Below are 10,989 nucleotides of genomic sequence, written 5' to 3' on the forward strand. Positions count from 1 at the left end.
AGAGCATCTCCCACCCGACTAAACGCAAAGAAAAGGATGCTGGACCCCTTCAAGCGGCTATAGGGATTTATGGCTACGCATGCGTGCACAGCACTATGTCTCCTTTTCCCGTACAACTCCAGCGCACGCGCATCGGAAGCTTAAGGTTCGTGCGGCCCGGGAAAAGCTTAGCCCGCCTCCTGGCGCCTGCGTAGTAAGGCAGACTATACCTTTCTCACGGTATTGGTCTCTTTTAGGTGTGACCAATGCGCATGCGCAAATTACAACTGCTAGCAGGAAATCACGTGGTAGCAAAAAAAAAACCAGCGCGGCTGCCGGAAGCGCCTTTCCCTTTGCCTTCCTTGTAGGAACTAGAAAGAGGGTGTGACGTAATTCCGCTTCCACCACGTTTCTTTTTCTTCCGGTCCTCGAGTACTTAGTACCGTAACTGGTGTTCGACTCCAGCTGAGGCTGCAGAAGGCGACAGTGGTCATGGCGTTGTTTGAGCAGATGAGAGCAAACGTGGGCAAGTTGCTCAAGGGTATCGACAGGTCTGAGCTCGGCTGGAGGGCGCGCTCTGACCAAGCGGGGTGGAGAAGACGGGAAGCCAGCCCTGGGTGGCTAGGGCTTCACGCTCTTCCAGAGGCGGAGTTTTTCCAAGTTTAGCTTTGTCCCTCAACTTTACCTTTTCTGCTGCCACAGACTCTCGATGTTTCTTAGTTTCTTCCTCCTCTGTCCTTCTTGTGGGCCATCCTACATAATGTTCACTGATTTTTTTTTTTTTTTTTTTTGGTTCTTTTTTTCGGAGCTGGGGACCGAACCCAGGGCCTTGGCTTCCAGGCAAGCGCTCTACCACTGGAAATCCCCAACCCCACTGATTTCTATTTGGCCAGTGGGAACCGGAGGTGATGGAAACAGCCACAGGTCCTGCGTTCCTGGACCTAGGTTCCCATTCCATCCCGGCGACAACCCCTTTTAACAGATAGTGACAGTAAGGAGAGATCAGGGCCTGGCCAGGGCAAGCTACGTATTGACCTAGGCAGGAGAGAGTGGAACTGGGTCAGAACGGAATCCAAGAGAAGGTATTCAGGAACACATAGGGGCTGCAGAGACTGGCTGAGGTTGGAGGCATCTTAGACACGACCCGGGGCTCAAGTAGGGCTAACCAGAGGTCCATGTTGTGAACAAGACTTACTGGAGGTAGTACAGTTGATCAGCTATCTAGGTAGTTCCAGTGGATGGGACTAAATTATTTATTTTAAGAGCGAAAGAATGTAGCTTTATTAAAAAGAATAATAAAGGAAGGAATACCACATGGCTAGAATCAAAGCTGCGGGAAGGAAGAGAGTGAGTTCAGGTTAACAAATTACAGTGGTCCTTAAGTCCTATAATGGGACTGGCCTCTGTTCTTCTCTTCTGTTTACCCATGTCTGTCTGTCTAGTTATCTTCCTTTTTTGAGACAGGTTTTCACTATAAATCCCAGACTAGCTTCAAACTTGCAATCCTGTCCTACCTCAGCCTCCTAGGTGCTGGGATGAATGGCATGTATCCACCATGCCAGGGTACTCACCCATCTTAACACCCTACCAGGTACAATCCCGAGAACTTGGCTACCCTGGAGCGGTATGTGGAGACACAGGCCAAGGAGAATGCCTATGATCTGGAAGCCAACCTGGCCGTCCTGAAACTGTGAGTGTCTGTCCCCACCCTCATGCCAGGAGCTAGCTAGCAGAAAGCCACTCTGGATAGGGAACCTGGTGCAGAGGTGCCTGGGGCAAGCTGCAGGGTGTGACTTCTCTTTGTGTGTAAACTAAGAGGGTCAGAGTAGGGTTTTTTTGTTTTGTTTTGTTTTGTTTGTAGTCCATTCCAAAAACATACAAGGTAATAAATGATTCTGTTTCTTGACAGATATTGTAAATGAACATCCATTTTGTTAGTTCTGCTGGCCCTCAGCTCATGTGCTTTACCCCATCACATCCCTGGCTTAGGTAAACCACTGTTGAGCCCTTATGGCCCAGCCTTGGGTCCAGATCAGCTTAGGTCAGGTCTGTTTGCTTTGAGCTCTGCTGTAATCACATAGCTCAAGCTCTTCCGCACCATGCATCTTCCTCTGGGTTGGTGGCAGCCTTTTTCCGTTTTTTTTCTTTACCCATATTCATGAGTGTGTGTGTGTGTGTGTGTGTGTGTGTGTGTGTGTGTGTGTAGGGGCTGTGTGTGCACACATGCATGTGGCTTGAGGTTGATATCAACCAGTCATCTTCAGTCATTCTTCCACCTTATTCAGAGTCAGAGCCCAGAATTCACCAACACAGCTTGTCTGGCTAACCAGCTTGCTCTTGGCATCCCTCTGGTAACATCTTCAGAGACTGGAGTGCCAGGCAGGCTGCCGTGCCTACCTGGCATAAACATTTTATTATTTTTTAAAGATTTATTTATTATATACAAGTACACTGTCGCTGTCTTCAGACACACCAGAAGAGGGCATCAGATCCTACTACAGATGGTTGTGAACCACCATGTGGTTACTGGGAATTGAACTCAGGACCTCTGGAAGAACAGCCAGTGCTCCTAACCTCTGAGGCAACTCTCCAGCCCTATTTTATTCTTTCAAATTCATTTTGTTTTGTGAGTGTGAGGGCAAGGGTGGCGGTCCAAGGACAACCTGAAGTGGTCAATCTTGCTTTCCACCGGTTTGTTTTGCTGAGTCCTGGCACTCCTGCTGTAGACCAGGGTGGCCTTGGGACTAAGGACACCATGTCCGGCACTTTCCACCTTTCTGATTTTTGCTTCTGAATGCTGATTGACCTGCACACTTCTAGAAGAGTCTGTTTCTCATCTCCCCATGGCAGCGCTGGGGCAAACTCACTGAATCCTGTTTTATGAGTCCAGATTTAGGTTAGGTCAGTGAGTTTACACCGTAAGTGTTTATACTGACTAAGCCATCTCTGGTCCTTTTTCTTGTTTTCTTAATTTATTTGCTTATCTTTAGCCAGGGTCCTGTAGTTGTCAGTGGCTTTGAACTTGCTATCAAGATGACATTGAACTCTTCCTCCCAAGTGCTGTCTTGATGAACACGTGCCATCATCAGGCTTGCGTTCTCTGAGACCCCCTCAGCACTTTACTGTAGAGCTCAGGCTGGCCTCGAACTCCTGGGGCTCCTGTGCCTCAGACTTGCGAGTATGGTGACTACACGCATCATGTGCTACCACACCCGGATGCCTCCCGTGCTTTCTTGACACACCACCAGCTGTATAGCTTGGTGTGTTTCGGTGTCTTGTTTTTGAATCAGGGTCTCTCGCTGTGTGGTTGTTGGCTGTGGGATTTGCTATGCAGACCAGTCTGGCCTTGAACTCACAGTGGTCCACCTACCTCTGCTTCTGCCATTTGTAGGCACCAGTTTGTGTAGCCTTAGCTTTCACATCTGTAAAATGGGGTTAACATATTTGCTGGAGATGATGGCTGCTCCTTGAGTGTTCATTGTGTGGTAGCCTCCCATCTTACAGGATGGGGCGGGGGCTGCACATAGGCAGCCTGGCTCAGAGTGGGAATGCCCACTCCAGAAGGCTGCTTCTCACTGTATCTGGTGTCTAGAGCAGGGAAGTGCACTGGAGAAATTAAGGTTGCATAGAAGAGACAGTGGGTGTTGGGGCTCACACATTCCTAGCAGGGTCTAGCGTGTAGCAAGGGGCATACACAGGCTATCATTTTACCTGTTTGTATAAAAGCAGCCCAGATGACCCTCAAACTTGTAACCAGCCTGGGTCCTGAGGTTGCAGTCACGTGCCACTACAGCCAGCTTTGCAAGACACCACTGCTGCTATGTGTCTCTTACTGTCCTCAGGTACCAGTTCAACCCAGCCTTCTTCCAGACCACAGTCACTGCCCAGATTCTGCTGAAAGCCCTCACCAACCTGCCCCACACCGACTTTACTCTGTGCAAATGTATGATCGACCAGGCACACGTATCCTTGCAGCAGCATGCGAAGGCTGGGAAGCAGGGCGGGTAGAGGGCTCTGTGCATGTCCTGAATGCTGGGCCAGTCCCCGGATGCTGCATGGTGCTCCCATGTCTGGGAGTACACGTGGAGGTCAAAGGACAAACTTGGAGTAGCAGTTCTCCCCTTCCTCCTGTGGGTACCAGGGATTCAGGTCCTTAGGCTTACGCTGCGGTTTTACCTGCTGGGCCATCTTGTTACCTCAGAGTTTTTCTTTCTTTTCATGTATTTTGAGAAAGGGTCTTGCTATATCACCCTAGCTGGCCTGGAACTTGCTGTGTAGGCCGTGCTGTGCTTGAACTCACAGAGATCAGCTGCCTCTGTCTCCCAAGTGGTGGGTATTTTTTGTGGTGCTGAGGATGGAACCCAAGCCCTCACACGTAGGAGGCAAGTACTCAGGCACTGTGCTGCTGAACTGCACCCCCAGTCGTAGTTCCCAGTTCTTTTGGGGGGCTGGGGAGCTAGGAGATAGGAAGAGAGGGTTGAGCTAAACCCATGGCTTCCCGCACTGTTTCCTTAATGCGTCCTGATTCCAGCAAGAAGAGCGGCCCATCCGACAGATCTTGTACCTCGGGGACCTGCTGGAAACCTGCCACTTTCAAGCCTTCTGGGTAATGTCTTTAGGGTGCAGGCTGGGATGCTAGAGTACATGTCTAGCATGTGGGGAGCCCTGGGGGCCATCCCCACCCAGCACTTCCTAAGACCAGGCACACTAGTGTACACTGTAAGTTTAGAAGGTGGGGGCGGGAGAATCAGAAGCTCGGTGCCACCTCAGCTGCACAGAGTTGGGGTCAGCCTGAGCTGCATGAGAGCTGTCTCAGACAAGCAAAGGCAGTGTCAGCCAAGAGCCACGACTGACCCACGTGGCTGAGGCTCACCCTGTCCCCTTGTGTTGAGCCCCTAGTTAGAAGCAAACCCTCTCTTATCCATCCAAGCTCTCTGCCTTTCCAGTCTTCACATGGACAGACGCCCAGGGGAAAGCTAAGCTGGGTTGGTGGCCCTTGCCTGAGTTCCAGAGCTTAGGAGGCTGAGGATAGAGCTCCAGACCAGGGCAGTTAAGAGCAGTGGCTCAGAACCATCTGTAACTCCAGTTCTAGGGGACCCATCGTGTTCTTCTGGCCTCCATGGACATTGCCTGTCTTAGTCAGGTTTCTCTTCCTGCACAAAAAGCACATCATGACCAAGAAGCAAGTCAGCACTGAAACTCAAACAAGCCAGGAAGCAGGAGCTGATGCAGAGGCCATGGAGGGATGTTACTTACTGACTTGCTTCCTCTGGCTTGCTCAGCTTGCTCTCTTATAGAACCCAAGACCACCAGCCCAGGGACGGCACCGCCCACAATGGGCTGGGTCCTCCCCCCTTGATCACTAATTGAGAAAATGCCTTAAGGCTGGGTCTCATGGAGGCATTTCCTCAAGGGAGGCTCCTCTCTCTGTGATAACTCCAGTTTGTGTCAAGTTGACACACAAACCCAGCCAGTACACTGGCCATGCACTTGGTACACACATGCAGGCAAAACACCCTGCCTTTTGTTTTGTTGTATAACAAGGACCAGAGTTTGGCTCCAGCACAGTTGCTGGGCAGCCTTTTCTGGCCACCATGGTCACCCACTCACATCTGCTCGTGCTCACGTGGATATGTGCACACACGCATAAATATAAAATCTTTTCCTTTTTAAAGGAGATTTATTATTTTATGCATGGGAGTGCTCTAGCTGCACGCACACCTGTTTGCCAGAAGGGCATCAAATAACATAGATAGTTGAGAGCCTCCTGTGGTTACTGGGAATTGAACTCAGGACCTCCTCCGAGTTAACCACTGGACCATCTTTCCAGCCCCAAATCTTGCCTTCTAAAATAATGTTTAGAAGACAAAACACAAACACAATAGCAAAAAAAAAAAGAAAGTGGGAGCCTGTAGGTCCTAAAGGCCCCATCATGCCAGGTCTGCAGTGAGCCTTTGCATTCCCACAGAGCTCGCCAGAACCTCTGAGGCATGGTTTGAGCCCCATCCCTGCTTCATCCAAGGCAAGGCTATAGAAAAGTCAGACCATTACCTACTGAAAACACACAAAACAGAAAGTCTGACATCCCAAAAATTCATGTTCAGTGGTCAGGTCAAAGACTGTGGGTCGCCTTTCTCAGTATCCCCTCCCCCCTGCTGACTTAGAAGCCACTCTGCTGTGTTCACTGAGGGCTCCATGGTGCCCTCTGCCCAGCTTTCAGCATACACCATGCCATCTCCTGATACATCCACAGCGAGCTTGGCCTTCGGGTGTCGTTTCCAGTGCAGACATGGTCATGTGGCTTCCAGGACGGTCCTGGGTTTCCTCCCATCTTAGTAACAGCTTCCAACGAAGTGCAGGCCCCTCCTCCTCCCACTCCCCTTGAAAGTGCTTCGCTGAGAGTAGAAACCTTGGGGGTGGGGGTGAAGGGTGAGCTGCAAAGGGAGCCTTTAGGCACAGAACAGCACAGAGGGCCTGAGATAGATGAGGTGTGGTGGGTGGGAGGGGTAGTGAGGAAACCCTGTGGCTGAGGGAGATGGAGGCCATGGAGAGTGTACCAATGACCTGCCTCTGTCTCTGTGTGTGTGTGTGTATGTGTGTATGTGTGTACGTGTACGCGCGCACACATTTACATTCTGTGATTTGATTGTTGAATTTCCCAGCCAGGCAGAGGCAGGTGAATTTATTTGAGTTTAAGGCCACCTGGTTTTCAGAGCCAGTTCAGGACAGCCAAGGCTACACAGAGAAACCTTGTCTTAAACCCAAGAGAGAGACAAGGGCAGGACCTCCTGCGTGCTAGTGCACGTGTTAATTAATGCTCGGGGCATCGTCTCTTCCACAGCAAGCCCTGGATGAGAACATGGACCTCCTGGAAGGCATAACTGGCTTTGAAGACTCTGTCCGAAAATGTGAGTCCTGCGAGCCTGGGTTCCTGAGGGGTTGGGGACAGTGTAGTAGGGACCTGAGAGAAGGGAGATTAAAAAGGAGGCAGACTAGGCGTCGTTCAATAACCAGTCTTATTCAGAGCATCTGTTTATATTCTGAAGGTTAGATCATGTGAGCGGAGTTCACAGAGTTCAAGCCTTGTACGGCCAGGAGGATCAAGCTGTGCTTGGAGCTGTGTTTTGAATAACAAAAGCAGCTGTGTGTGATCTGGAGCAAAACCACTGCTATTTCCTACACCTGGGAAGGGCACAAAAGCGCTCGCACATGCGCCCAGAATTCCCACACGGCTGCATCCCTGGCCCTTGCTCCCCCGCCTCTGACAGTCTTGGTTTTGATTTCCAGTTATCTGCCATGTCGTGGGCATCACCTACCAGCATATCGACCGCTGGCTGCTGGCCGAGATGCTCGGAGACCTGACTGGTGAGGCCCGGTGCTACTTCTGTCAGTCTGAGGTATAGGTGGTTGGGGAACGGGGCCTCTGCCAGCGCAGGGGACCCACCGCACCTCTCCTTACCTGCTCCAGAGTGTGGGTGAATGTTTGGTATAGGATGCTGCCCTCTGAATCTCCATGAGTTCAAGGCCAACCAGGGCTACATAGTGAGACACTGCCTCGAAAACACCCTCACCAGGTGTGGTGCTGTCCCCCTGTAACCCTCGTAGGAAGCTGGAGCAAGAAGGTTGTCTGGAGTTCCAGGCCAGCCTGGGCTAAGGGGTTGTCTGGAGTTCCAGGCCAGCCTGGGCTATAGCATAAGCCTCTGCACCAACCGGTTAGTGGATGCATGTTTCAGACAGTGGTCCTGATGCTGACCATGGCAGTGAATACAAGAGCTCAGGCCTGGAAGCATTCGCATCTTGTAGTTGGTGCTGCCCAGGTTAGGCTGCTTTAGAGGGATGGCTTTGGCAGGGCCCCAGTACCTTGAGGTGAGCAACCTGGAGAGGAAAGCCAGTGTGGCGGTCCTGCAGCAGGGGCTTGCCTGTCATGTGTGCCGGCGGCCTGTGGGCTGTGTGATTCCAGGTAGCAAGTCAGTTTTCCCTCCAGTCACGTGCAGGTCTTTGGAGAACCTCCGTGGTCTGTCCTCTGAAGTGACAGAACATAGGACGGTGGCTCTGAGAAGAACTGGCCTTGCTCAGAATGATTTCTTAAAAGGTCTCTCCAAACCAAAACCTCAGCTCTTGAGTCTGCAAAAAGAAAGCAGCTTGGGGCTGCAGAGAGGTTTAGCAGTTGTGAGCATTTCCTGCTTGATCTGGACGATCATGGTGGGCGGGTTACGGGCTCCAAGAGGTTCCCTGTGAGCGCCTGCATTCATTCACACCTGTATACACACATAAATAAGTGGTTTTTAAAAGAAATAGAAAGCATTGTTAAACTAAGGGAAACTGGGCCTAGAGGCACACACACTGTAATCCTGGTTCTTGGGAGAGAGTCAGGAGTATTAGGAGTCATGGTGAGTCCAAGCCACTCAGGGCTACGTGAAATCCCTGTCTCAAAATTAAAAATAAACTACAACAAAGCCCCTATGTGACTAGGAGAAAGAGGCTCATGCGCCCTCTGGTGGCCAAGTGGAGCACGAGCCCCAGAACGCTGGCTTTGCCCTGAAGGATCTCTTCCAAGGCCTGCTGCTGTCCTGGTGGGAGTTGCCTGGAGCAGTTGGGCAAAGGGGGCTTGGCCTGGTTAGCCCCAACTTCCCTGCCCCCAAAGCCCCTGGTATTAGGTTCAGGCAACCAACACCTGCCTGCGTCACCTGCAGACAACCAGCTGAGGGTGTGGATGAGCAAGTACGGCTGGAGCGCGGACGAGTCAGGGCAGGTCTTCATCTGCAGCCAGGAGGAGAGCATTAAGCCCAAGAACATCGTGGAGAAGATCGACTTTGACAGTAAGTGGCCTGGGGCCGCAGACACAGGGGAGACACGGTGTCCTCAGAGCAGTGCTGGGTGTGCAAAGCACCAGGCAGAGCGTTCCTTCCTGGGCTGGGAACTGTCTGCCAGATTCCATTGCCTCATCCAGGTGACTAGCCCAGGGGAGTCAGTGAGGGATGCTGGGTAGCCTTCCCTGCTGTATGTGAGCCCGCTGTGTGGTCTCCTCTCTCTAGCCCTCCCTTTCGGCCCTTCTTGCCATCCCTGTAGACCAGGCTGGCCTCAGACTCAGACCTGCCTACCTCTCCCTCCTGGGTGCTGGAATTAAAGACTCCCAACTCACCTTCTCCAGCCCTTCCCAGGGCCTAGAGAGGCCTGGCAGGGCATTCCCATCTTCTGCTGTTCCCAGGGCTATCACAGGCTCTCAAGTCTGTTTCACCCCTGCTTCATAGCTACCTGTGCCAGGGTACTCTTGCTTCTCTGTGCCTCAGTTTCTCATTTAGAAAAGGTAGGTGACAGTAACAGTCCTGACAGGGCTGTGGCTCTCCATATGTCATTTGGTCCCATCATAGGGTAGTGACTCTTGTTCTATCTTGGAAACTATTAGAAATGGCACAGTGCCTGCCTCCTGGGAGGTTGAATGTGAATGGAGATCATCGTGTAGGGCAGTCAGCCAAGAGCCAGGTGCAGAGTGAACGGCGGTGACAGCGATTCCTGTCACACTTTGAGTAAACAGACTCACCCCAGAAGAGCAAAAAGCAGGTGTTTTGGCACGTGTCTTTGGTCTCAGCATGCAGGAGGCGGGAGGTTCAAGGCCAGCCTGGGCTACGGTCTTTACATGAGTAGTGACAAAGATTCTTAAATCGGCATGGGCATTTAGCTAGGTGCCCTACTTCACCCTTCTGTCAGAGCAAGTGTCATGAAGTGGGGAAGGACAGGGACAGAACTCCTGCTGGGGCTCCACCCTGTGCTCTCCACGTGGCTCTGTTGAGGGACACCAGTGGGTCAGTGGCCAAGCTGAACAGCTGTGAGCTGTGTCACTTCCCATTGGTCACCCTGACTCTACAGAAAGTGTTCACCATGCTTGGGTCTCAGAATTCCACACAGTTTTGTTGGCAGTGGAGAGCCGCTGGCCAGGGCGAAATGCACAGTGCTTGGTGCCAGACATGTTCACGCTCTTCACTGAGCTCCCTAGTCCTGTAAGAAAGATGGCTGTGTATGTAGACAGGGAAACTGAGGCACAGCACTATTACGTAACTTCAAGACCACTAAACTACAGCACCCAACTACCTCTGTGGTGACTGACCTGACCCTGAAGGACAGTGGCTCCCTGGGAGGCAGCTCTTCCTTCTTCACAAATTCACCCTGCTTTTCCTTCTCAACAGGTGTGTCCAGCATCATGGCCTCCTCCCAGTAACTGTGTGCATTAATAAAGATTGTTCACTCCACCCTGTTGTCTCCTGCCTCTGCCCTCAGAGAGCCAACTTGTGACCTGAGCTGGGGCCCTTCCCTCTTCTGGGGCGTCCCCCACGCCACTTCCTCCTTTGTCCCGCCCTGCTGCCTTTCCCTGCCCCTCCTTTTTGACCTGTGAGTCAGTGTAGGATGAGGTAGGCTGAGGCCAGCTAATGGCCTGGGGAGTTGCCACCCTGGGGCCCTGTGCTCTGGAGGGAGTGGAGAGCGTGCTCTCTGCACCTCTGACAAGTCACCCGGCTTCTGAAAGGGAGGGGGTGGTACTTCCTCAACCGGCAGTGGCAACAGCCTGCCCAGCCCTGCACTTGGAAGGTGCAGGTAGGAAGATCAGGGATGAAAAGATGCCCTTAGCTGCATCAGATTCTGTTTTTAAAGGGGGGCTGAGGGGCTCAGTCCACAAACTTCTGCTGCTCAAATAAAAAGGTGTGGTAATGGACCTGTAACGCCCAACAGGGGGAGCCCAAGACAGGCGGCTCCCTGAGGATGACTGGCCAGCCAGTCTAACCAAATTGCTGAGCTCTGAGTTAAGTGGGGACCCCTGATTTAACTGGTGCTAAAGCTCTGTTCGGTTGGGTTCAGTGCTAGCGTCACAACATATCTATAACCCCAGGCTTTGGGAGGCTGACCTCCCCGTGGACTTGTGTACACAGTGCACACTTGACGACTTGAAGTGGTTTGCTCTTGTTCCTCTAACAGCCTCTTAGCTGTTTCTTCCAGTAATGCAAAACTCCTTGATTCACC

At 51.9% G+C, this 10,989-nt stretch overlaps 1 protein-coding gene across 1 annotated transcript; it reads left to right on the forward strand.

The window, feature by feature from the left end:
- The first annotated feature begins 383 nt into the window (after window positions 1-383).
- On the forward strand, window positions 384-10,682 carry Eif3k (eukaryotic translation initiation factor 3 subunit K). The gene is made up of 8 exons (XM_032894025.1): window positions 384-530; window positions 1,571-1,669; window positions 3,822-3,942; window positions 4,511-4,585; window positions 6,821-6,887; window positions 7,267-7,344; window positions 8,673-8,798; window positions 10,164-10,682. The coding sequence occupies exons 1-8, from the start codon at window positions 472-474 to the stop codon at window positions 10,193-10,195; spliced, it is 657 nt and encodes a 218-aa protein (XP_032749916.1). The 5' UTR covers window positions 384-471; the 3' UTR covers window positions 10,196-10,682.
- Window positions 10,683-10,989: the final 307 nt, after the last annotated feature.

This window comes from Rattus rattus, chromosome 2, assembly GCF_011064425.1.
Source record: "Rattus rattus isolate New Zealand chromosome 2, Rrattus_CSIRO_v1, whole genome shotgun sequence".
Taxonomy (NCBI): domain Eukaryota; kingdom Metazoa; phylum Chordata; class Mammalia; order Rodentia; family Muridae; genus Rattus; species Rattus rattus.